General features: G+C 41.5%; 1 protein-coding gene across 1 annotated transcript in view; it reads left to right on the top strand.

Annotated features, from left to right (window-relative positions):
- Window positions 1-24,185, top strand: part of MYO1B (myosin IB) — a 187,044-nt gene that overhangs the window by 52,819 nt on the left and 110,040 nt on the right. Inside the window, 1 exon segment of the mRNA XM_007464958.1 lies at window positions 1,406-1,521. Coding sequence (XP_007465020.1) covers window positions 1,406-1,521 — 116 coding nt within the window.

The following is a 24,185-nucleotide window of genomic DNA, read 5'->3' as shown; positions in this document are numbered from 1 at the left end:
CTTATCTAAATGGAATAAGTTAAGACACTTGGACTCGTTGCTTGTCAGGCCAGATTAGTTGGGTCCTTAGTGCTAGGGTGTCAGAAATAGATAACCCTAATTGCATGGGAGCTGAGAGTTTTTCTTTACAGCAGCAGTCTTATGTACTCTTGCTAAGATTGTATTCTTATAGGATGAAAATAGGTATAAAAATGACCTGTTCAGTTTTCCAGGTTGGGGGAAAAAAGTCTTATAATTAAAATAATTGTGACCCATGTTTTGAAAAAAAAAAATCAGAACATTTCTACTGTTCTCTTTTCTGTTCTGTTTGATCTGACAATCTGCTTGAATCCAGTGGTGACAATACTGGAAAAACGTGTTGCTCTAAAAATGTCACCTTTTGTTGCATGACCCTGGAAAGGCGGGGAAGTTGGAAGTGACTTTTTTCTTTCTTCTTTCCTTTCTTTTTTTCACCTTTTTATTAAAAAAACGTTTTATCACTGACCTATGTTTGTTAGCATCCCCCTTCCCCCCCGCCCCCAGCCATCTTTATAATGTTGAAACTGAAAGGAAAAATGGAGCTAAGATGAGTTACAGTTAAGTGACTTTTGCTTGTGGCATTGCGCTAGTCTTTGTACAAAATGACCTAAACCAACTCTGCTCTTGCTGCCGGGAATTTAAGATCAAAATGGAAAGGAAGATAACCAGTGTTCTGGTTTGCAGTGTGAAGAGTGTTACTGTCTGTTAAAATAGGAGCATTAATCCCTCTTGAGAGTACATTTAAATTCTACATTAAATTTAAATTCAACATGAAATGTACTGCCTTTCAGCAAGTACATTTAAATTCTGAGATTAAAGTCCACTAGATATAACATGAAATGATTTTCTTTGCATACCCAAGGGATAACTGTGACTCTAATATTGAATTGTATGTGGTCGGAGCCCATTGTAGAGATGGACAGGCTGTGTAAGGACCGTGCCAAAGTCAAGGCCCCATTGGATAGGTATGGGTATGGGTAGGGAGGAGGGGAAGGCTGGGTTACTGTAGTCTGAAATAGGAGGATAAAGATGAGAGAGGGAAACACCAGTTCCAGTCGGAATTGGGGAAGGCATAGCTCTTGCTCACACTTAGCTGTGGTTGGTGACAAAATTTTTGGCAAGTATGACAGGGCTTTGGAGGACTCTTATCCAGGGTCATGAATTAATCTAGAGATTTATTTTGAAAGGTATTTTCAATGTACAAATCTATGCTCTCCATTTATCAGCCAAACGAATAAACATTATTGACCATGTGTCTTTAGAAATATTCTTGAAAAGTATAAAATGAATGGTCAGGCAGTAGAACGAGTGTTTTTAAAAGGATGAAACCATGCAACATTAAGACTTAAGATGTTAAAATGGGTATATTTTATTCTTTCTTTTGCAGACATACATTGGAAGTGTGGTTATATCTGTTAACCCATACCGGTCATTGCCCATTTATTCACCAGAGAAAGTGGAAGATTACAGGAACAGAAATTTTTATGAACTGAGCCCGCACATGTAAGTATGGTATTAAAGCATTAAGTTTCTCTTTCACTCCAGAGCTGTCTAGTTGACAGATGTGTCCAGCTGTTTCCTTTGAGTCTCAGGAAAATGTTTTAGTCATTTTTAAAAATTAGAGGAAGGAATGTGGAAGTTAATTGTTATGCCTTATTTTAAACTAAAAAAAAAAAAAAAAAAAAGGCAGAATATTTCATTTGGCCTCAGGCTCTTTAAGTTCTGAAATGTTTGGGTTCAGTATGTAAAGTATCTTCTGTTAAAAATTCTGTGTAAGTAGCAGCTGCTGCTAATTATTTTTTCAAATAAAACAGGAATGGTCATTGTTTGTTATTATAAAGAGCCCAAGCAGCATTTTCATGCTCTTGTTGGGTCAAGAAAGATCCCAAGTGTTGGGTTGTGTAATAGTTTTTGAGGAAAAGGAATAAGTAATCCCTTCAGTTTATAATATTCATGGACATTGTTCACCAGATGTGTACATTAGGCCAATGATTTCACCCTCCCTGATTAGTCACTTGTTTGATTTTTCTGAGGTCACTTGTTATTGTAAATAATTCCTGTAAATAATAACCTACAATAATTACACAGTGCTGAGGTTGAGAAACCCTGAACTAAAGTGAAAGAATCTGCAGAGTTTTAGTTGTGTCCTAGCAGAAAAGAATTTTCTCTGTATGATTGAAGATGGGCTCTATTATTTTTGCTAGAAAATAAATCTAATAGTTAAAGAATATACATACCACTGTCCAGATGTTTATTTTAGTTTCTTTTGATAGTGGAGCATACAGTGACCTTTTTGGACTGTTTGGAACTAAAGATTTAAATAATTTGTAAAAATGGTTATTAAAAACTAAACACAGTATTTTACCAAGCAAGCGGATTCTGATTATTCAGTTTTCTCCTAGAAGTAGGTTTTGCAAAGTGAACTTGTTTCATTTTGCCTTAACAGAAATAAAGTCTGTTGGGATTGACATATATACACTAATATGTATAAAATGGATAACTAATAAGAACCTGCTGTATAAAAAAATAAAATTCTAAAATTCAAAAAAAAATCTGAAATTTGTTTGATAACGTTATCCCTATAGTTAAAGTCCCTGCAATGAAATACCTTATTTGATGCCTTAATATTTATTTTAAATTCTAGGCCTTGAAGACATGCCTCTCAAATGCTTAGATCAGCTATGTCAGAATCCCCCAGGAGCTTAGGAAAAACCTGGTTTCCTAGGCCTTACCTCTAACAAGCCAGGAATCTACATTTTTCACAAGCTTTCCAGGTGATTCATATGTATGTGCAAGTTTGAGAACATGTTGTCTCAGAGATATATTTACAAATGCTTTCCCTTCCTTAACTGCTTACCGCAAATTATGATCTTTTACAATAATAGCATTAATGATAATAGTAACAGTAATGGCTTGTATTTATTGAATACTTACTATGTGCAGGTACTTCTCTACATACTTTCCATGTATTATAACTCACGTCATTCTCAAAATAATCCTGTGAGGAAGGTACCATTACAAATGGGGAAGTTGTCTCAGAGAAATAAGTCATTTATCAAAGCTCGTGGGTCGGGAGCAGAGGTGTGAAAACAGTTATCTGCTGTGCCTCTCAGCTGGAAATGGGTTCCACCATTTTCTTCTTATGGCCTCTTACTGTGCAGTTTTATTCTGCTACCTTTGGGGTGCCCCTGTTCCTGCATCCTGGACCCTCCAGGATAACTTAGCTGTGCCTCAGTTTGCTTCCAGAGGCCACATGCCATTCTTCCATTTGCAGCTTAGATCTCCACTTTGGGGTTGTTAATTATATAATAGAGGTCCATTCTAGAACATAGAAATTCATGCTGTGGAATATCCACTTTGACCCCTGTTCCTGAAAGATTCCTATAAGAGGCTGCATAGCACTGCTACCCAAGTTCACCCCTTAGCCCCCAAGGGAAAAAAACCACACCAGCAATAAAATAAATTCCCAGTGTGCTTAAGATAAAGACAGAATCTTTTTACCATGATCTATAAAACATTGTTCATAGGGTGAAAGGTACAATCTCATCTAATAAATCTGAATTCCCTAGATTCGTATCACAGCTCCCTCCCCACCTCACTTTGTTCTTTCAGTCCTCAGCACACTCCTTCCCACCACATCATCTTTGCGCATTCTGTGCCTTCTGCCTGGAATGCTTTTCCCTCCCTTTTCCCCAAGGCAACTCTTGTTCTTCCTTTAGGTCTTAGATTGCATTAGACCTCAAGGAAGAAATGTCCATCCCTCACCCCGTCCTTGCCAAGGTCAGATTTATTGCTCTTGTCACAGTTACAGTTAAACATTTCTTTATGGGATTATTTGATTCATGTCAGCTTCACCTGCCGTGCCAGCTTTTGCTCACCATAATATTCTTAACACCTGAAAGTAAGTGTTCAAAATATATTGAACAGGATTTGGTTTGAGTCCCAGATTTTCCAGTTACAAACCATGTCATTTTGAGCAAATTACTTGAAAAAGCTTCAACTCAGAAGTTAAGTAATTTGTTGTGTACAATGGGAAAATAATTATTAACTCATAGGATTTTTGTGAGGGATAACTATCTAGTAGATATTTAGAAAATATAATTATCTGATATAAGTAAAGTGCTTAGCAGGGAATCTGTCGTTATGGACAGCTGTTGCTATTAACAGTGATAAATATAATAATTAATGTAATAATGAGATACGTGGGACACATTTCCGACATTTTAACAGGCTCTCCCTTACCACTTTGTCCTTCACGGTGGGACATTTCCACTTCCTTTAATGCATTTTCCTGCATTATTCTTTGTGAGTGTCCATCTTTGACAGCATCTGAAACAGGGTCAGTGCTAGCTAGGTTCCCTACTAAAACCCAACCTGACCTTCTCTCATAGGATCTTTGTGGTATAATAGGATAAGTTGACTTCAAGCTTTTGATGCATTCTAATCATAACTCTTCAAGAATTTGGTTCCAATTTGAATAAAAAAGAACTTTAAAGCAACTGACAAAGGATTAATCTCCAAAATTTACAAGCAGCTCACGCAGCTCAATAACAAAACAAACAACCCAATCCAAAAATGGGCAGAAGACCTAAATAGACATTTCTCCAAAGAAGATATACAGATTGCCAACAAACACGTGAAAGAATGCTCAACATCATTAATCATTAGAGAAATGCAAATCAAAACAACAATTAGGGCTTCCCTGGTGGCGCAGTGGTTGAGAGTCCGCCTGCGGATGCAGGGGACACGGGTTTGTGCCCCGGTCCGGGAAGATCCCACATGCCGTGGAGCGGCTGGGTCCGGAAGCCATGGCCGCTGAGCCTGCGCGTCTGGAGCCTGTGCTCTGCAACGGGAGAGGCCACAACAGTGAGAGGCCCGCATACCGCAAAAAAAAACAAAACAAAAAACAAAAAAAAACTACAATGAGATATCATCTCACACCGGTCAGAATGGCCATCATCAAAAAATCTACAAACAATAAATGCTGGAGAGGGTGGGGAGAAAAGGGAACAAACCCTCTTGCACTACTGGTGGGAATGTAAATTGATACAGCCACTATGGAGAACAGTATGGAGGTTCCTTAAAAAACTACAAATAGAACTACCATATGATCCAGCAATCCCACTACTGGGCATATACGCTGAGAAAACCATAATGCAAAAAGAGTCATGTACCAAAATGTTCATTGCAGCTCTATTTACAATAGCCAGGAGATGGAAGCAACCTAAGTGTCCATCATCAGATGAATGGATAAAGAAGATGTGGCACATATATACAATGGAATATTACTCAGCCATAAAAAGAAACAAAATAGAGTTATTTGTAGTGAGGTGGATGGACCTAGAGTCTGTCATACAGAGTGAAGTAAGTCGGAAAGAGAAAAACAAATACCATATGCTAACACATATGTATGGAATCTAAGAAAAAAAAAAAAGGTCATGAAGAACCTAGGGGTAAGATGGGAATAAAGACACAGACCTACTAGAGAATGGACTTGAGGATATGGGGAGGAGGAAGGGTAAGCTGTGACAAAGAGAGTGGCATGGACATATGTACACTACCAAACGTAAAATAGATTGCTAGTGGGAAGCAGCTGCATAGCACAGGGAGATCAGCTCGGTGCTTTGTGACCACCTAGAGGGGTGGGATATGGAGCGTGGGAGGGAGGGAGACGCAAGAGGAAAGAGATATGGGAACTTATGTATATGTATAACTGATTCACTTTGTTATGAAACAGAAACTAACACACCATTGTAAAGCAATTATACTCCAATAAAGATGTTACAAAAAAAAAGAACTTAAGCAGCTGCTCAAACCAAGTACCTTGAAAATTAATGATTAATTTGCCCCAGATTACATTTGGAGTTTCATTTCACCTGTTGTTCACTGTTAGTCTGCAAAACCATCCAGATATTTCCCTCATAACTCCTGTGTTTTTGAAGGTGTCCGGAAATTATCTTTCTTTAAATTTCAGACAATTGAAAAATATTTACATTCTACTTAAGTATGTGACTCAGAGAGCAGAAATGTATAAATGAATAAAATGAAGATAAAGGGTGGCTTCTTATCTATGTTCCTTTTCAAAAATGGTTTTCTATTGTCATACCTCTTCTATTCCCTTCTCTGGGTTCCTGTCCCCTGTATGTTTGGAGCTAAACCTTGAGCGTGATAACATTGGGTGGCTTGCCCAGAGAAATGAGGGCCCTGCTGGGCAGCATAGATGATACTGTTTACCTTTCTAATTGTGTAAGCTGTGTCTTTCCAGCGTGATTTTTAAATATTTTGCACATAAGGAATTTTTCTTAAGTATCCCAGTGAGGACTTAGTACAGTACATTTCAGACCTCTCAGTAACCGCGTTCATGGAGAACTGCCTAACGTCAGGGATGGGAAAGAATGATAGGGGAGAGAGATAAGATAACTGAACTATTTACTCTCCCTCCACTCAGAATAGCACGGTGACAAACACCTTCTGATATTTTAGTTACCAAATCCACTGGCCTTCCCTTGGGTGATTCCCTTTTCACCTTGCAAGCACTAGATAAGAGTGTATCACCCTCAGATGGATCTTCCTAAAACCAGATCATGCTATTCCCGGAAACCTTCCTGGGCTCCCCATTACCATTTGAGTGAACTCCAGGTTCCTTGGCTTACTGTTCAGGCTCTTGGCAGTCCAGCCTTCGTCCTCCTCTCCAGCCCAAACACCACTTCGTGCCTTCATGGAACCTCCTTTTGAGTCGCAGCTTTCCATGTGTTTTCCTTTCTGCCTCTGCCACCTCATACCCCAACTCTACTCTTAACATCCCGCCTGTCTCCTAGGTTCTGTCTTAAAGGCTTGATCAGCTCCAGACTAACCCACCAGTGACTTTTCCTGCCTCTGAGTTCTCCGAACCACTCGTGATCTGGCACACCACCTTTCTTACTGTGTTTAATGGTGTTTCAGTGTCATCTTCTTTAATGAGATAGAAGTTTCTATAGACCAGGAACTTTATCCTGTGCATCTCTGTGGTGCTTTCAGTGCTTTTCTCTTAAGAGCTCAATAACAAGAGAACAAAAGAGGTTTTAAATAATATTTCATTACATTTTACTTGTATTATCTCATCTCTGACAATTCAAGGAAATCAGACTATTCTTGGCATGCTATTTGCTGGGCTTATTCAAAACTTCATGCAGTGTAATGAGAATTGTTTTTTTCATTTTTATAAAAAAGTAGACTAAAGTATTATAGGGCTCTTCAACACTGAGTGTTCAGGTTCGATTTATTCCTGATGCAGAGCACTTACCATCTAATTATATGCAGTGTCTAGCGAAGGGAACATGCCACTAAAAGGAAAAGTGCCCCACTACCAATCCTTCCCAGTAGTCACAACCCAGGAGTGAGCTGAAATGTGTCCTTCGCAGATTGAGACATGATGTGGTGGCCATATTACGCAGGTATTACAAGCACTATTTGAAGCAAGCTGTCTTTCCATTTCAGTAAATGAAAAGCCTTGCAACAAATTCTAAAAACTGAGAAAAATGTCTTAAGGCCTTGAAAAATTTCTGACTCCTCTCACCTAAAAATGGACAAGTGATTAATGGGAGGATTTGGAATATGTTTCTGTCAGTTGTCCAGATGTGAGCCCCCTGTCTCTAGGGAACCTCCGACCCCTAATTTTATGACAGTTGATTTTGCAGGACCAGATACTAGTGCCCAGAGAATGACATTGCTAGAAAGCTTGTGTGTTTTGAGTCCTTGTTAATCGTGTTATTTTACTCCATTCAGGGTGAACCAGATACATGTTATAAAAAACATTTCTGACTATATCTCAAAATGTGCCAGTGCTGTGGTTGGGTGTCCAGAGCTTAGGATAAGGGTTTAAGGCAGAAGCCCCAGGTGTTGTCCCTTTTCTTGTTATCAGTATTTTCCTCTATAGCGGAGTTGAAATTCTGTGAGTAGAATTTTATTTGTTTTGAGAACTTTTATGACAGCTAGATTCTGAATTCTCATAGAGGTTGCTTGTACAACCGGGTGTTAAAGTACTTTCTCAAGGAAAATGAGAAGGAGTGTGTGTGCGTGTGTGTGTGTGTGTGTGTGTGTGTATGTGTGTGTGTGTTGATGTGATGTCACTGAGACTTTTGTATTATTTCCCTCATTTCCTTTTTGGAATAGTGGAGCCTCCCATTGATTCAGTCCCTCCCAGAAAACCACTTGCAGAAAAGGGTTTTATGCTTTCCCATCTAGCATTCTTTCTACTTTTTGCTTTAGGAAAGTTACTCATTTACTGAGCACATGTTTATGGAGAGCTTACCATATGCCAGACTCTCTTTTAGGCACTGACATACAGCAGTTGAACAAAGCAGATAAAATTCCTGTCTTCGTGAGGGAGACAATCCTCAAACTTAAGTATACAGAAACCAAGATTGTTCAAACCATTGGTTAGGGGGGAAAAGGGTAGAGCAAAGGGAGGGAAGCTTTTGTGAAAAACAAAATGAATTTAAATAGTGTTCTTATAAAACACCTCTAAGCCATGTTCTCTCAGGTAGTTTAAGTCAGTAGCCTGTAGGTTGTGATCTGGAAGGGTCTGCATCTGTGTACGTCTCTAATCCACATGAGTAACTTGTGCAGGGGGGAATCTGAGCTCCGTCTTACCCTTTTTTTTTTTTTGTGGTACGCGGGCCTCACACTGTTGCTGCCTCTCCCGTTGCGGAGCACAGGCTCCGGACGCGCAGGCTTAGCGGCCATGGCTCACGGGACCAGCCGCTCCACGGCATATGGGATCCTCCTGGACCGGGGCACGAACCCGTGTCCCCTGCATCGGCAGGCGGACTCTCAACCACTGCGCCACCAGGGAAGCCCCCGTCTTACTCTTTAGGTGGGATGCCTTACGTTAACATCTCATGTGGAATGCCACCATCTCCAAAAGAGTTCAAATTGCCCCTTTCCCTTTCTGCACGACTGTCATGGGTCAGAATAGGCAGAAGGTAGTCTCTGCCAAGACAGCGTATTTGCTGTCTTGGCAGAGACTTGTTGGATTCTGGACAATTGTGGATGAGAAGACTTGTTGATGTAGGGAGATTGATTCCTGTTAGCAGTGCGATGCAATGTGGTAGTGAAGGATAGGTGTTCAATTGAAGTTTCCTGAGGCTGGGTCCATGCTGAGAGACACGTCTGGGCTTCGCACTGAATCCGATTTTACGAAGCTCCACGCACTGAACTTCCTGCCTTTAACTCTCAAACTTTGATTCTCAGTCTGTTGCTTCATGGGAGTTATTTTCAAAACAGTGTCTTTCAGAATATATACTCTTGGCAGACAGGGACCTCAGCTAATTTCTCTTTCAGATTATGAACTTTTAAAATTAAAGTTGGAAGCTTGGTTCTATACTACCATAATGTTTTTACCATGAAAATCATTGTGATAGAAGAATACATTTATTAATGAAAAGTGTTTTTATATGTCTGAGAAGTCTCAGAATCCTAATTTCTAGATCCCTAATTAGAATTTTTATCACTTCTCAGAAAAATGCACGTCTCAGACTTGAAAGTTTATTTTGAAAAGGCAATTCATAAAGCCGAGCACACGTTCATACCAGCATACATGATTATTTCATTGGTGTATAATATTAAAGGGGAAAAATTGATTCTTGACAAAATAGATTGCTTCCTGCCAGAATGTTACAGGACTTTCACAGGCCCTGAGAAATTCTGCAGCCTTCTGGAAGAGATCCATTTCATCCAAAGGAGTGGCACTGAGGCCTCAGCCCTGAAAAGCGTTAGCCTAACACTTCATCTGCACTTGGAACCCACGTGAGGAGTGCTATCTAGAGGGGGTGTGTTCAGGGGAGGGGTGCCCCCTTTGTTGTTGAAATAAGACTCACTGCTGTGGTCTGGTGCTGGGACTTGTGTGGCAGTAGGACCGGATGGGTGGGTCGAAGGGAACTGTGTGAGAGTTTGTCTAAACAGGGGCCGGCAAATACTGGTCCTGATCCAGTCTGGGGAAATCAGCAAAGCCAGGAGTAATAGAAACAGAGTGCAGTCAGGCACTTAGGGGGCCCATCCTTGGGAGACTGGGGAACCAAGAGTGGGCACTGGGGCTGTCATGGGACAGAAATCCATGCAAGGGAAGCAGACCCTGGAGGACCAGCCCCAGGAAGGGGGCTTGCTGCTGTCCCCACTGTCTAGGTGTACTTTCCACCTGCTCCAGCCTGTCTCAGGGATCCAAACCCCCGAGCAGAAGTGATTGTTCGTTCATTCGATCAACATTATTAAGCATCCACAGTATGTGTGAGGTGTTGGGGATACAAAAATTATTCATCCCTAAGGATTCATAGCCTAGTGTGGGAAACAGACCAGTGAGCAAATAACTGGAGAAGAGAGAGAACTGCCGTGAAAAAGGTGGGAGATCAGAGTGCCCATGTGTTCAGGCCTGCCCTGGACAGTCCGTCACTCCTGTTGTATCAGCATAATTATCAGTAGTGCCCCCCTGTCCTCACAGGCATCTGAGTGTGGTCCCCGTGGATCAGGTGCTGTGGGTGTGCCAGGGAGAGGGTGTTCAGCCCTGCCTGAGGAGCTGGGGGATGGGACAGTGGGAGTCTCGAAGGATGAATTTGCCACATAGATAAGGAATAGGATTTAGGCCCAGGAGATAATTTTCCCAGCAGGGGGAATAGTGTTGATCCAGTGATTCAGCTGTTGTTATTTGAGTGCCTGTCAAGTGCCAGGCATGAGTGCAGGTACTGGGCAAATCTCTTGGCCCTTTTGAGCTTACATCCTAGCAGGGGAAGAGACCATAAACCAGAGAAGGAAATAAACTAAATGGTGTTGTAGACGGTGACAAGTGCACAGAAGGACTGTGTGAGGGTGAGGGTTCCACGGTGTATCATTTGAAATAGGGTGGCCAGGGATGCCTCACTGAGATGGTGATACTCCAGTCGTGTCCTGGGGGGTGAGGGGGGCGAGCCGTGTGAAGTGCGGAGGGACGAGCGTTCTGGGCCAAGGGAACGGCGCGTGCCAAGAACTGAAGGGGAGACCCAGAGATACAACATGGCCCGTCCGTGATCTCAATTCCTGTGGTTCCCAGAGGCTGGAATGCAGGATGCAAGCTGGGAAGGGGGATATATGGTAGAAGAGGAAGAGCAGATCTGGGTCACAAATGGCTTGTGTGCTAAGGATTTGCAGTTTTAAGCAGGCAGAAGGAGAGAGAAGGTCAGCCTTGAGATTTGGACTGTTCTGGAGCCCCAGGGGAAGAGGAACTCAAGGACAGTAAAGTTTAGGGATCTGGTTGGCTTTGGCAGTAATCCACACTAGAAGGGAAGAGGGCAGAGTCTCATCTGGAAATGGGTGGACATCTCAGAGGCCAACCCTTAGAACCCAGTGGCAGTGACTGAAGAGTGAGGGGGGCGGGAGGGAGGCTCCGAGGCCAGTCATGACTCCCGGCTGAGCTGGGGGTGTGGATGCCAAGCAATTCCCAAAAAGCTGAACTAGTCTGGAGATGGCCTTGTAAAGCAGTGGTGGGCACTGGGGGTTGGCATGAACGTGGAGTAGGGGGCTTCCTCAGGGACAGAGTGGCTTGTCTGAACTTAGGGAAGAGAATGTGTGTAGACCTACATTTCCAGTATTGGCTCCTTTGCACTCACGCTCAGTCACTGAGCATTTCTCTTTTATAAATGTGCTTCTGAACAGTTTTAAGTAAAATTTGAATAATCCCTCATTAGTGTATGAATTTACCATGTAGCTGTTTTATTTTTAAGGTAATTATCTGTCCTGTGTTCAGTTGTTTATGCCTCTTAACTCCTTGGCTGTACGTGGCTTTGATCTTTCTCCTCAGAGAGAGGAGATTTGGGAAGCAAATAGACCCGCTTCTGCTGTGTGTGAACTCCCCTCTCCCATGTTTTCTGCTTTTTGGGTCTCTAGTTAGCTGTGTATATTTTTAAGAGAATGCAGTTTTGTAGTCTTATTTTCTTACTCCTTAAACCTGATGGCTTGAAATTTCAGCATTGAGACGTTCACTGCTCTCATCAATTCCCATGGTCCCTTATCACCTGTTTGTTCTGTTCCCCTGTGGCCCAAGAGCAGATGTTGTGTGTTTTCTGATACCAGAGGTATGGTTATTTCCAGTACCAATCCTCCGATGCCAGCTGGGTGTCTAACGATACAATTCAGTTTTGGTGCTAACTACCCAGAGTTATTGCAGGTCCCAGAGGTCAAGGGCTCAGCCCCACAAGACAGCCCCCACTTCAGATGCCAGTGAAAAATGGAGTGCCCAGGCCACCTACACTTCTACCCAGCTGACTACAAATTTGGGGGTTTCCACTACCCCCTCAGGTTCAGTACTTGGCTGGAATGACTCATAGAACTCAGGAGAACACTCATATTTACTGGTTTATCGTAAAGGATGCAACTCAGGAACAGCCAAATGGAAGAGATACGTAGGGCAAAGTATAGGGGAAGAGGGGTGCAGAGTTTCCTTGCCCTCTCTGGGCAGGCCAGCTTCCCAGCACATCAGTGCCTTCAACCCAGAAGCTCTGGAATCTCCTTGTTGAAGAGTCTTTATAACCCAATCTGCAGCCCCCATCCCCTTCCTGGAGCTGGGGAGGTAGAGCTGAAAGTACCCACCCTCTGATCATGTGTTTGGTCTTTCTGGTGACCAGTCCCCAGCCTGAAGCTACTTAGGGGTCCCACCATGAGTCACTTCATTAGTGTAAACTCAGGTGTGGGCAGAAGGGGCTTGTTATGAATAACAAAAGGCAGTTCTGTTACTCAGGAAATTCCAAGGGTTTTAGGAGCTCTGTGCCGGGAGCCGGAGACGCAGAAGAAATATATTTCTTATTGTACCACAGATATGCATGCACGTATGGATACATCCTACTTAAGAAGTGTAGTAAGCTTGTCCTGAAATACTTGAGTGTTAGCTACCTGAAGCCAGGTTAATGTCGGAGTTTCTGTATGGTGTCCTAGAAACCTGAATTAGTGGGCCTTCTTTTTATAAGAAATATCTTAAGGGTAGTTCAACCTAAGGGTAGTTCAGTTCCATAAACATTGAATGTTATAAAGACTCAGCTGTCCAGTCCCCTCTCAGGCACCCCCTCTACATGGGCCCTGGACCCCATCCAGCCCCTCTTATACCCTTAAGGACATTACTCTGTGATTCCCTCTCCACTGTATTATCAACTTTTTCTTCTCCCTCTTCCGTTTCCACCAGTGTACATGCTATAAAATTTCTCCTGACTCCATGTCACCTAGTTATCACACTGTTTGATTCCCTTTATTACTTTCTGAAAAAGTTGCATATACTTGTCGTCTCCGGTTTATCTTCTTTTCTTTATTAGATTCACTCTAGTCAGACTTTTCTCTCTCTTCTCCATGAAAACTGTTCTTTTCAAGGTCATCTGTGACCTCCATGTTGTCAACTCCAATAGTCAAGTTTCGAATCTTCTTTCTTTAATTATCAGTAATATTTGACAGTGTGACCAATTCCTTCCTAAAACCCCTTTTAAAATTTGACTTTCTGGCCTCCACATTTTCCTGTTTTCCTCCAGCACACTGGCTCTTCCATCTCCTGGGTGGAAGGCTGGATGTGCCTCTTCCTCTCTACCCCTGAACGCTGGTATGTCCAAGGGTTTGGCTTTGGGGCCTTTTCCTTCTCCTCTGTCTGTAGGCACTTAGTTGAGCCCATTTGGGCTTTAAATATGTCCTGATGCCCCCAGATTTAGGTCTCCAGCTGGACCTCACATCTGAGCTCCTGGTGACTCAGCTACATTCAACCCTTCAGTATCTCCCCGGGGGTGTCCAAGCGGCACCTGGAACTTTGCATGCTTCAGACTGGAGGGCACCCCCGTCCCCATCCTTTCTCTCTTCTCGGGCAGCGGCAGTACCATCCTTCGGCTACTCACACCACAAACCTTTTCTTCCTTCTCTCTCCCACCCCACATTCAATCCACAATCGGGTCTTGCTGGTACTGCCTGTACATATCCCAGTCTCGCCACCACTGCCACCGTGCTCGTCTGAGCTGCCATCCTTTTTCACTTAGATTATTGTGGTAGCCTCCTAACGGATCTTCCTGTTTCAACTCTCGCGTTGTCGCCTTCTCCCACACCTCGATCCCCCGGCCATCTTTTCCCCAAAAATATGGTGGCTGCGGGATAAAGTCCTCTTTCTTAAAGATGCCCACTGGATTGTTTTTCTTTGCTTTGGAAACCTGCAGTGGCTCGTGCGTGACCTGCAGAGCTCCACTTGATGTGGGCACTGGCCACCTGACTGCACCTGTGAACTTCCCATCCTCTTGCTGCAGCCACGCTGGTTCCTCACTGCTCCTCTCACACGCCACCCGCTCTGCGTCACTCTCTCCCCTTGAAGGGCCCAACTTGTTTGTTCTCTCACTTCAGTTAGGGAACGCCTTAATCGTCACTGATTACCTAAAATACCTAAAATAGCAACCCCTGCCCCAGCCATTCACTGTCCCCTTAGACTGCTTTACTTTTATTCGTTTATCACCTGACATTTCACTAGGTGTTTGTTGTATCTTTATTATTTGTCTCCTATATTTGAATGTCATCTTTAGGAGAACAGGGGCTTTGTTATTTCACATAGCAATTAGAATCCATGGCAATTAGAATAATGTCTGTCCTGTAGCAGCTACTCCATAAGTATTTGTTGAGTGAGTGACTGAATTAATGAATATGGTGAGCCTACTCTTTGTCAGAAACTGTGTATAGAAGATACACGTGGTCTTTGTCTTCACGAATCTCAGGCTAGTTGGGAGGAGAGGGGAATGGCTAAATAAGCAGGGGAATTTTTTTTTTTTTTTTTTTTTTTTTTTTGTGGTACGCAGGCCTGTCACGGTTGTGGCCTCTCCCGTTGCGGAGCACAGGCTCCGGAAACACAGACTCAGCGGCCGTGGCTCACGCGCCCAGCCGCTCCGCGGCATGTGGGATCCTCCGGGACCGGGGCACAAATCCGTGTCCCCTGCATCAGCAGGCGGACTCTCAACCACTGAGCCACCAGGGAAGCCCCGAGCAGGTCATTTGAATATAATAGTGTTCTTGCAATGACAGGGAATAAGGTGGAAGCCCAAAAAATTGGTGGGTTCAGAGATTCTGAAGGTGCCACCGATGTTGAGTCTTCAAGAAGGAATTCTAGAAATAGGTGGCCACTGTAAAGTGTAATAATGATCTACATGGAAGATAAAGCAAAGGATGGACCAGTTTGGCTAAGGCACAGTGAGCCAGGATGATAGGAAGGTATTTGAGGAAGGTAAAAGGTATTTGAGTTGAGATGATAGCTACATGTAGAACTTTTTTTTTTAAATGAAACATTCAAATACCAGTCTACTTTAATCATTGGGAGGATTGAAGGATTATGTTTATTCTGAAGTCCTAGGACGAGAGTTTGGGATGAGGGCATTACTTAAAATTACAAGCTTATGCGTCGGGAAAAATTGCCGTCTTGCATTTTCAGTCACCAACTGGAAAAAAAAATTGTGACGTGTTAAATATGCCTAAGTGTGTACGTGTATAAATGCAGTGTTTTAATGAATGAGTGGTAAATGACTGAATGTTGAAATGAATTTTGTAAGTATAAACAGATGTTAGTTCATTATGTTTTATGACAAAACCTCTAGTTGCTATTGGTGATGAATCATAATGTTATTCAGGAGGAAGAGCATTTGATATACAGCAGTCCTGATTTTCACTCGTCATTGACTTACGCGAAGGATGTGCTCTCCTTTGGATAGGGAACCCTCCCCTTGGGATATTTGTGTTCATTGAACGCGTGGGCCGTCAGCTTGAGGTCTGAAAAGAATATGCCCAATTATGTTAGAAACATAACGTAATAGATGGTTTAGTCTAATTTCACAAGAAGTTAGCAGTAGAGGAATAAGTTAGAATGCGTACATTTCCCACTAATCTTTGTCCTTCAGTCCACCTCAACAGCACGACATTAGAAAGCACCTGGATGGAGGGAAGATTTGGCTGGTTTGCACCATGGACCTTTATTTTTGGGAAACACAAGCAGGCATCCTCTTAGGGTTGCCTGCTTAAGACCTAGACTGCCACCGGAGGGGTCCATTTCCACTTTTACCATCTATGTTTTCATGAAGCGTGGGCTGCTAAGGGCTCTTGAATGTTTCTTTAGGGCTTGCTAGTTTTTAAGCCACTGCTTTGCTTACTTTCAAAAGACATAGTCTCACCCTCATATACCCTACCTCACATTCCGTCCTACAGTGTTGCTGCTGCTTTTCTCTATATTTATAATTGCCTTGGCCATTGTTAAGTGGCAAAAGCTTATACATAATTTTGTCGTGTGAACAGCATTATGGCTAAAAACAAGGATGTTAAAAATGGCAGAATCCCATCCATGATCAGAGAAATGTATTAAAGACAATGTTACTGAAGGGTAAAGTTGTTAGGACATAAATTATAAAATGCACCCATGTAGCTATTTAAGATTACGCAATATGGGTGAGTCATTGCTGTCTGGTTACTCATTACCTGGAACATGGGTATAAGGAAGGAGAAAGTGTGGAAATGTGTATGGGTGTTTCTTGGACATTGCTCCTAAAACAAATAGAAAATGGTGTATAATGCTTTGAACATTTGCTTCCTTTTCATAATGTAATATGATTGTCATTATAACAGTATCCCATCTATGATTGTATGTGCCATACTTTGTCTTGCAGGCATAGATAAGGCAGCATAAATGAGTCTTAGAACTTGAAAATCTTTGTCGTTTTCTATATTTAAAGATTTTTCTTTGGTGTTTGCATATATCTGGCATTGATCTTGAACAGAACTTAGAAAATTAAAATCAGTCCTAAGAGAAAATTTTGACTGTGAAAATAGAGAGGTTGAGTTTGAATGAATTTGTGGCTAGGGATCAGTTAGTTGTAAGCTCTCCTCTTGGCCTCTTCTTGCCTATCCCACTGTTGCTTTCATTTCTTCTTCTTTCCAGGCACCCTGGTCTTGTATTGTTACACTCACTTCACTCTTCTCCACGTATTCAAATCCTACTCATCTTTCAAGGTGCATCCGGGGTACACCTGCATTTTGAAGCCTCTTCCCAAAAATGCCACTTGGTAGTCCTAACACGTATTTTCCATAGCATGCATTATGTCACAGTTGTATGGACTTTGTTGGCATACTACCTTATATATTTCATTAATTGTTTCCTATTTAAGGGTTGGACAAGAGGAAGCATCTTTTGAGCAGGGACTACGCAATTATAATTATTTTCTTGCCTCAAGATCGTTGGTCTTAAAATCCATCCAGTATGTTTGTTTATCTATAGTTAACCTCAAGTCGTACCATCCTAATGTATTGTGTACATTATAAAACATCCACAAGAACAGGAACTTTAAAAAATGATGAAGATCTGTAAGTAGAGGTTATAATATTTTATATCCATATTCCAGTGGCTCATCGTGGGCATACCCTGAGATGCACACACCTCACTTTGGAGACCTAGTGTTAGGGACATGTTAGGGACTCAGGAAGTATTTATTTTTAGCCTTCAGCTATTTTCTGCTGGTTGTTAACAGATTTTCTACCTGTCCAAAATAAAACTCAAGGCAACAGTCTGTTTGACATCTAGTTAGGGAATCTCAGGGATGTATTCGAATAAGGTAGGCTATGCTTGGACAGCAAGGCTTCACAGCTCAAGACACAACACACTGAAGGTTTGCTTGTCACTGACCGCACAGTCTGATGGTGGTCAGATGGTGTTCCTCAGAGGCTGTCCTCTAAATGGTGACTCATATACAAGCTGTAGTTGTAGCAGCTGGAACACATGGCTTTTAAGGTTGCTGTGGGAGGTGAAGAGAGAGCATAGTCAGCTCTTCCTCATTGGCTGGTGTGCAGTCACAGGGGCCCAGCCTCCTGCAAAGGAAGCTGGGAAATGCACCCAGGAAGGGGAAAATGGAATGGGATTTAGTCAACATGTGGCATGGCCTCCTGTTTACTAGGATCATCTGTTCATTTCATTAGGGTTGTTACTGTTTGGTAATTCAACTCATGGGTTACCATGTAAAGCAAGCTTCTGTATGAATTTAAACATGAGTTCAGTAGTATAATTTAGAAAGAAAATAAGTCCTCTTAAAGCACTTTCAAATATTTTTTCCTTGTAATGACTGTAATCACCGTGCATTTTCACATTTCCATTTGAATCTTATTTGAATACATTTTAAACTACAAAAGTAAAACTGTTCATTCATTTTTCATGTTTCTGTTGTTATTCCTTTTTTCTTTTTCAATGCTGCTAATCGGCAGAGACTAGTGGCTTATTGGTTTATTATGAACAAAGGTTTTTAATAGTGTCACATTTCACTACAGTTGTTCACAGAAGTAGTTAATATGTGAATATTATCTAAATGCTTTAATAGTTTATGCCAGTAGATCTGCCTTTGGTCCAATTCCTATATTACCAATTTTCTTGGAACCAATATGTTTATTGAGAGTTTTAGAAAATTAGGTGCTGATCTCATCTTTATTAATTCACATATTCATCTATTGGGAATTGTGGCAAAATGGTTTTAACCAGCTTTGAAACTTAAGCCAGTGCAATGCTAATTTTTTTGGATTCAACTCTTCTGAGAATGAATGAATAAGAATCAGTTTCCCTTACACTGAGAAGTTTAAGTTGTGTTTAAGGACAATGTTAGTTAAATTCTTTTTCCAAATATGAATGTAGTCAAAGATGGAAGGTGAAGAAATATTAAAATTTTAGAGGTGACTGCAGAAGAATATTAATATTACTTCTGACCGATAAATTTTCATTTTAAAGCTGTAATACTAATTTTCATGGTGGGAAAACCAAAAACAACCCTTCACTCCCAATAAATAATGTCACTCTGTACTTTCATCTTATATAATGTAGATGACATATTACTTTTTAATTTTACTTCCAACTTATACCAGTCATTCTCTTGTAAATTTTGGCCATGATCAGGTACTTTGCAAAAATGCTTACAGTACATCCTTTACATACTTTTCTTGCATCCTCTTAATCTGGAAAAATATACTTGTTTTTTGGTAAACAGTTTCATTGGATATAAAAAGCAAGTTCCAGTTTATACATATCCATGCATTTATTAAATAGCTAATTATCTTCGTATGTGTATTTATCTTTTTTTTCATACAACACTGTATCTCCTTTTGGGAATAGACTAAATTTTCTATTTGAATGGTATAAGAGTACCAAATCAAGTATCTTGCTCATTGTCACTGTTAATATTTGTAGGTTGATGTACCCAAAGGTATGATTAAAAATCATTGTCAATCAACTCTTTGATGACATCAAATAGAACATTGAACTATCATATAGTTAAAATAGGATTCTGCTTAACCGTTAAACTAGATGCACACTTGCGTATTGGGGGTTTTCTACTCATCTCTTTGCTTGGAATGCCTCAGCCTCCACAGTCTGTGTGTGTGTGTGTGTCTGTCTGTCACAAGTTCTCCTACCTCACCTCTTTCAAGTTTTTGCTCACATGCCACCTTCTTAGCAGGTCCTTCCATTGTTATCCTTTCTAACAATTTCATCCTGCTCCCCTTTTCTGCCCTGTCCCAGCATTCGCCATCCCTCCCTCGCTTTATTTCTCTCTTTTACCAACTTCCAGCACATTATACTTCACTTATTTTCTTTATTGCCTGCCTTCCCCTCCACCTCACCCACAGGAGGTCAGGTCCATGTTCACTTCTGTATTCCCAGTGCCTAGAACAGTGGCTGGCACATATTAAACAGTCTGTAATATCAGTTAAATAGGTTAGATAAACCTTTAATCACATGTTCAGAAATTTCTGATGTTCTAGGAATTCATATCAGAAGGTGAAGCCAGACTGTAAGGACTTTGCTTGGATATCTTAGCTTGATATTTAGTGACTTCTGGAAAAAAAAAAAGGAGGGGGGGAAATTTTCAAACGGTGTGGTATAATTTTTAAAATTTAGGAACCACCTTCTTTTTTTTTTTTTTTTTTTTTTTTGTGTTTCTTTATATATATATATATATTACATCTTTATTGGAGTGTAATTGCTTGACAATGGTGTGTTAGTTTCTGCTTTATAACAAAGTGAATCAGTTCTCACTGTTGCGGCCTCTCCCGTTGCGGAGCACAGGCTCCGGACGCGCAGGCTCAGCGGCCATGGCTCATGGGCCCAGCCGCTCCGCGGCATGTGGGATCCTCCCGGACCGGGGCACGAAGCCGTGTCCCCTGCATCGGCAGGCGGACTCTCAACCACTGCGCCACCAGGGAAGCGCAGGAACCACCTTCTTTAAGTATTCATAATAGAGAATAGAAAACAGTAAAGTTATTCAAGTATGAGATGTGAATGTAACGATAATATTACAGCTACATTTTCACAGGTAAACTTGTGCTGTCAACAGATTTATTGGTGGTGGTTTTGAGTTGTGAATGCCAGCAAAGAATTTGTGAATGGAAAATATTTAATTCCAAGGTTCCTTTCAACTCTAAAACCCTATGAGTATATGATCCTCCTGTTTAAGAAATGTGTGATGTATTTTATGAAAAAATTCATTAAAATTTTTTTTTTAATGTTAGTGAATAACCGGTTTGCTTCAGTTGTCTAGAATAACTAGGTAGTCGAGGCCATTTCATTCTTTAGAGTTTCTGAGGTCACAGTCTAAACTAGAGAAATTGAAGATTAGTTAACATATATAGATTTAAAGCCTGGTTTTGCCCTTTTCCAGCTTATTGTCAACTGGGCACTTGTGACAGAAATTCTGCTTTATCAGCATGGAGATGTACCTGCAAAGTCTTATTTGCATGGAAAAGAAGGCAGATATTTTCCAATTCTCTTTATAGAGGTAACTCTCAAAAAATAAGTTTTATTAACTCTTTTTGAGTTGCTGGTGACCAAGATTTGGTTAATTCACTCCAGAGATCGTAGTGAACGGAACTGTACATTTTCATAAGCACATGCCTTTTTTCAGGACCTCCAAAAAAGCATGTAAGGAAAGAGTCCTCTTGGAATTGGCAAGGAAGAAGAATATTGGAGTTTTTCAGAAGAGGCAGGGAGTTTTGAGGTGATTGGGTGATGGGTTAGGAGAAAGCATAGAATTAGGAATGAATATATACAGAATCCATGCCAACAGTCATGCATTCAGAGTTCCTATTTCCATAACATGAGGTGGGGCGATAGCCTTTTGAGGTTTCTTTTGACTCAGTGTTGCTGTAATTTTTAAACTGTAGTCTTTTTATTCTGGTAAACCTGTGTCTATCTGCTTGCACGCTGAAGGTTTTTCTAGATTTGTGAATTTAGAATGTAACAGTTTTAAGTGAATAAATGAAAATTTTCTGGGAAATTGCCATTCTTAGCTATGCTTGTAAGGGGGCTCATATATTTTGAGGGAGGTCTACCTATCTATCTACCTACCTATCCCTCCATCTATCCTCACCCCCCTGCCCCCCCCCAAAAAAACAAAGAAGAACTGTACATGTATCCCTGGATTTTAGTCACACCAATTTCAGTATTTGATCATTTGTAGTTCAAAGATATGTGAGGAATATGAATGGGAGCTAATTGTCATATCTCCTCATATTGAAAATTGACTGAAGGCAGCTTACTGTTTTATAGTCAGTATTATAAAATAAATAGCTTTAAAAAAGTCAGAGCAGGTTGGGGCTTTTTTGAGCAGAAGCCACCTGTTCTCCTTGCTTGGTTGGCCCTGTAATAAACCTTTCTCTGTTCCAAAAAAAAAAAAAAAAAAAAGTCAGGGCAAAGGGTAAAGAAGAAATGAGACCTAAGCAAAAGTTAATCCCATGATGTCCTCTATGGTTATTGAACTTGGATTTTTCATTTCCTGGTGGTCAAAACAAAAAGGGAAATATGAGCAGTTACAAACTTTTTTTTGCACATAAGATCAAAGCACTTGAGTTGCTCAAGAGAAGAAAAGTTTTCCTTACCAGTTAGCTTTAAAAGTGATTTTAAAGTCTTATGGGACTTATGAGATGAAGGATGTCATCTTGAGCAACACCTCCCAAAATTTCCTTGCAGAAAATAAAGTAGTGAATTTTATATGGCTGCTTTTTATGCCACTTCACTAAGAAGTAGCAGAGGACGAAACAACAAAGCACAGTTTAGGAAAAGCAAGTCTGTAAGACACATTGTCATGCTGGGCTGCTCAACAGAACCACCACAGAATTCCATCAAATCTGTGGAGCGTGGGGGAGGGGCGGTGAGTCATCCGCTCCCCAGGTGATTCCGATGTGCATCCAAGGTTGAGAACCACGGGTACAAGTACCTACGTTATTGATGGTTTGGTTTGATTCAGGAATACAAGGAACAGATAGATTGTAGTTTCTCCCTCAAGTGATACTGTGACAGTTTTGTATATTCCTTTATTTGTTTTCTTTTTTTATAACTGGGCTTTGAATTAATGGTGGTCTGCAGACCCTTTGAGGTTGTATTCTCTGGAAAGGGTCCAGAGTCCACATGCTCTGTTGTCAGTAAAAAGACAGAGCCTTTATTTTAAAAGAAGGTTGTCGTCATTTTATGAAAATTGAGGAAGGAATCCAAGACTCATTTGAATAGATGGCCCCCTGCTCTCTGTAGAGTTACGGACCATAGACATGACAAATAGAAGATTCTCTAGACTGGAACTAGTTTATGGTGGTGATTAGGCAACCATGTAGGGTATAGGGATGGTGCCAGTCTTTGGGTCTGGAGAGTTATTGCAGAGATTGGTATTTCCTCAATTAGTAGGTATTTGAAGTACACATATCTGGAGAGGGCAGTCATATAGGTGTTTGCGAGTGTGTGTGTGTTTTCTTTTTTTTTTTAACCTTAAGCAATAAGGTTAGGGACTATAGAATAGTTTTAGGAATTGGGATTCCATATTTGAGTGACTTTATAAAAATGGAGAAGTCTTCCTCCAGTGCGTGTCACAGTTTTGAAACCTGAGAAATGTGGCTTTGTTCCAAATCTTTGCAGATTTCCCTCTGTCGCTAAGCCTGCTATTGGCATATAGAAAGCTCCATTGAGGGTCATTTGGTATCATTCTAGGACATGTCACTAAATTGGTTGGATTCCACAGCATGTCAGATCTCAATGGCTTGTCTAAGCAGTCTTTTAAGCAGTTTAAGTTACAAAGGTTTAATGTGTGGGGTCTTTGAAGATTTATTGGTTTATTCGTGTAACAAAAATTTTGAGTGCCCCACCTCTGTCTGTCCCAGTGATTTTCTTGGTGTAGAATCTCTGCTCTGAAGAACATAAATTCCAGAACAGAACTCGAGAAGCAAGTTAGGATAAACATGATGATTTGCTTAGAGGGACCTTGCGAAGTGACGCTACATATTTTGGAGAGGAGAGTGCTACCAACTGGGGGCTTTAAGAAGCAGTAGAGGGGCTTCCCTGGTGGCGCAGTGGTTGAGAATCTGCCTGCTAATGCAGGGAACACGGGTTCGAGCCCTGGTCTGGGAAGATCCCACATGCCATGGAGCAACTGGGCCCGTGAGCCACAACTACTGAGCCTGCGCGTCTGGAGCCTGTGCTCCGCAACAAGAGAGGCCACGAGAGTGAGAGGCCCGCGCACCGCGATGAAGAGTGGCCCCCGCTTGCCACAACTAGAGAAAGCCCTCGCACAGAAACGAAGACCCAACACAGCCATAAATAAATAAATAAAGCAAAAACTGTCAACAAGTAAAAATAAACACAATTAAAAAAAAAAAAAAAAAAAAGAAGCAGTAGAAGCAGGATCTTCTCATCAGCCAGTTCTGGAAATGACTCTAATTGATTTTGCCACTTAGTTCAAGAACTAGCAAGGTCCTAGAGCGTTACCAGTGCAAATATAATCACACCATGCCTTTCTAAAGCAGAAGATTATAGATGACCATTTGCCTGTGTCTTTAAACAGAATCTATATAGGTTAGCATTAGGGAGAATTGCTAGATAATAAGAAATAACCTAAATGAAGAATTTCAGCTAGAAAGTGTAAAATAGAGTCCCAGGGACTTCCCTGGTAGCGCAGTGGTTAAGAATCTGCCTGCCAGGGCTTCCCTGGTGGCGCAGTGGTTGAGAGTCCGCCTGCCGATTCAGGGGACACGGGTTCGTGCCCCGGTCCGGGAGGATCTCACGTGCCGCGGGGCGGCCGGGCCCGTGAGCCATGGCCGCTGGGCCTGCGTGTCCGGAGCCTGTGCTCTGCAACGGGAGAGGCCACAGCAGTGAGAGGCCTGCG

This window comes from Lipotes vexillifer, unplaced genomic scaffold (genome assembly GCF_000442215.2).
Source record: "Lipotes vexillifer unplaced genomic scaffold, Lipotes_vexillifer_v1.1 scaffold903, whole genome shotgun sequence".
Classification (NCBI taxonomy): Eukaryota; Metazoa; Chordata; class Mammalia; order Artiodactyla; family Lipotidae; genus Lipotes; species Lipotes vexillifer.
The sequence above is the reverse complement of the archived record's forward strand: the minus strand, read 5'-3'. Positions and strand labels throughout refer to the sequence as shown.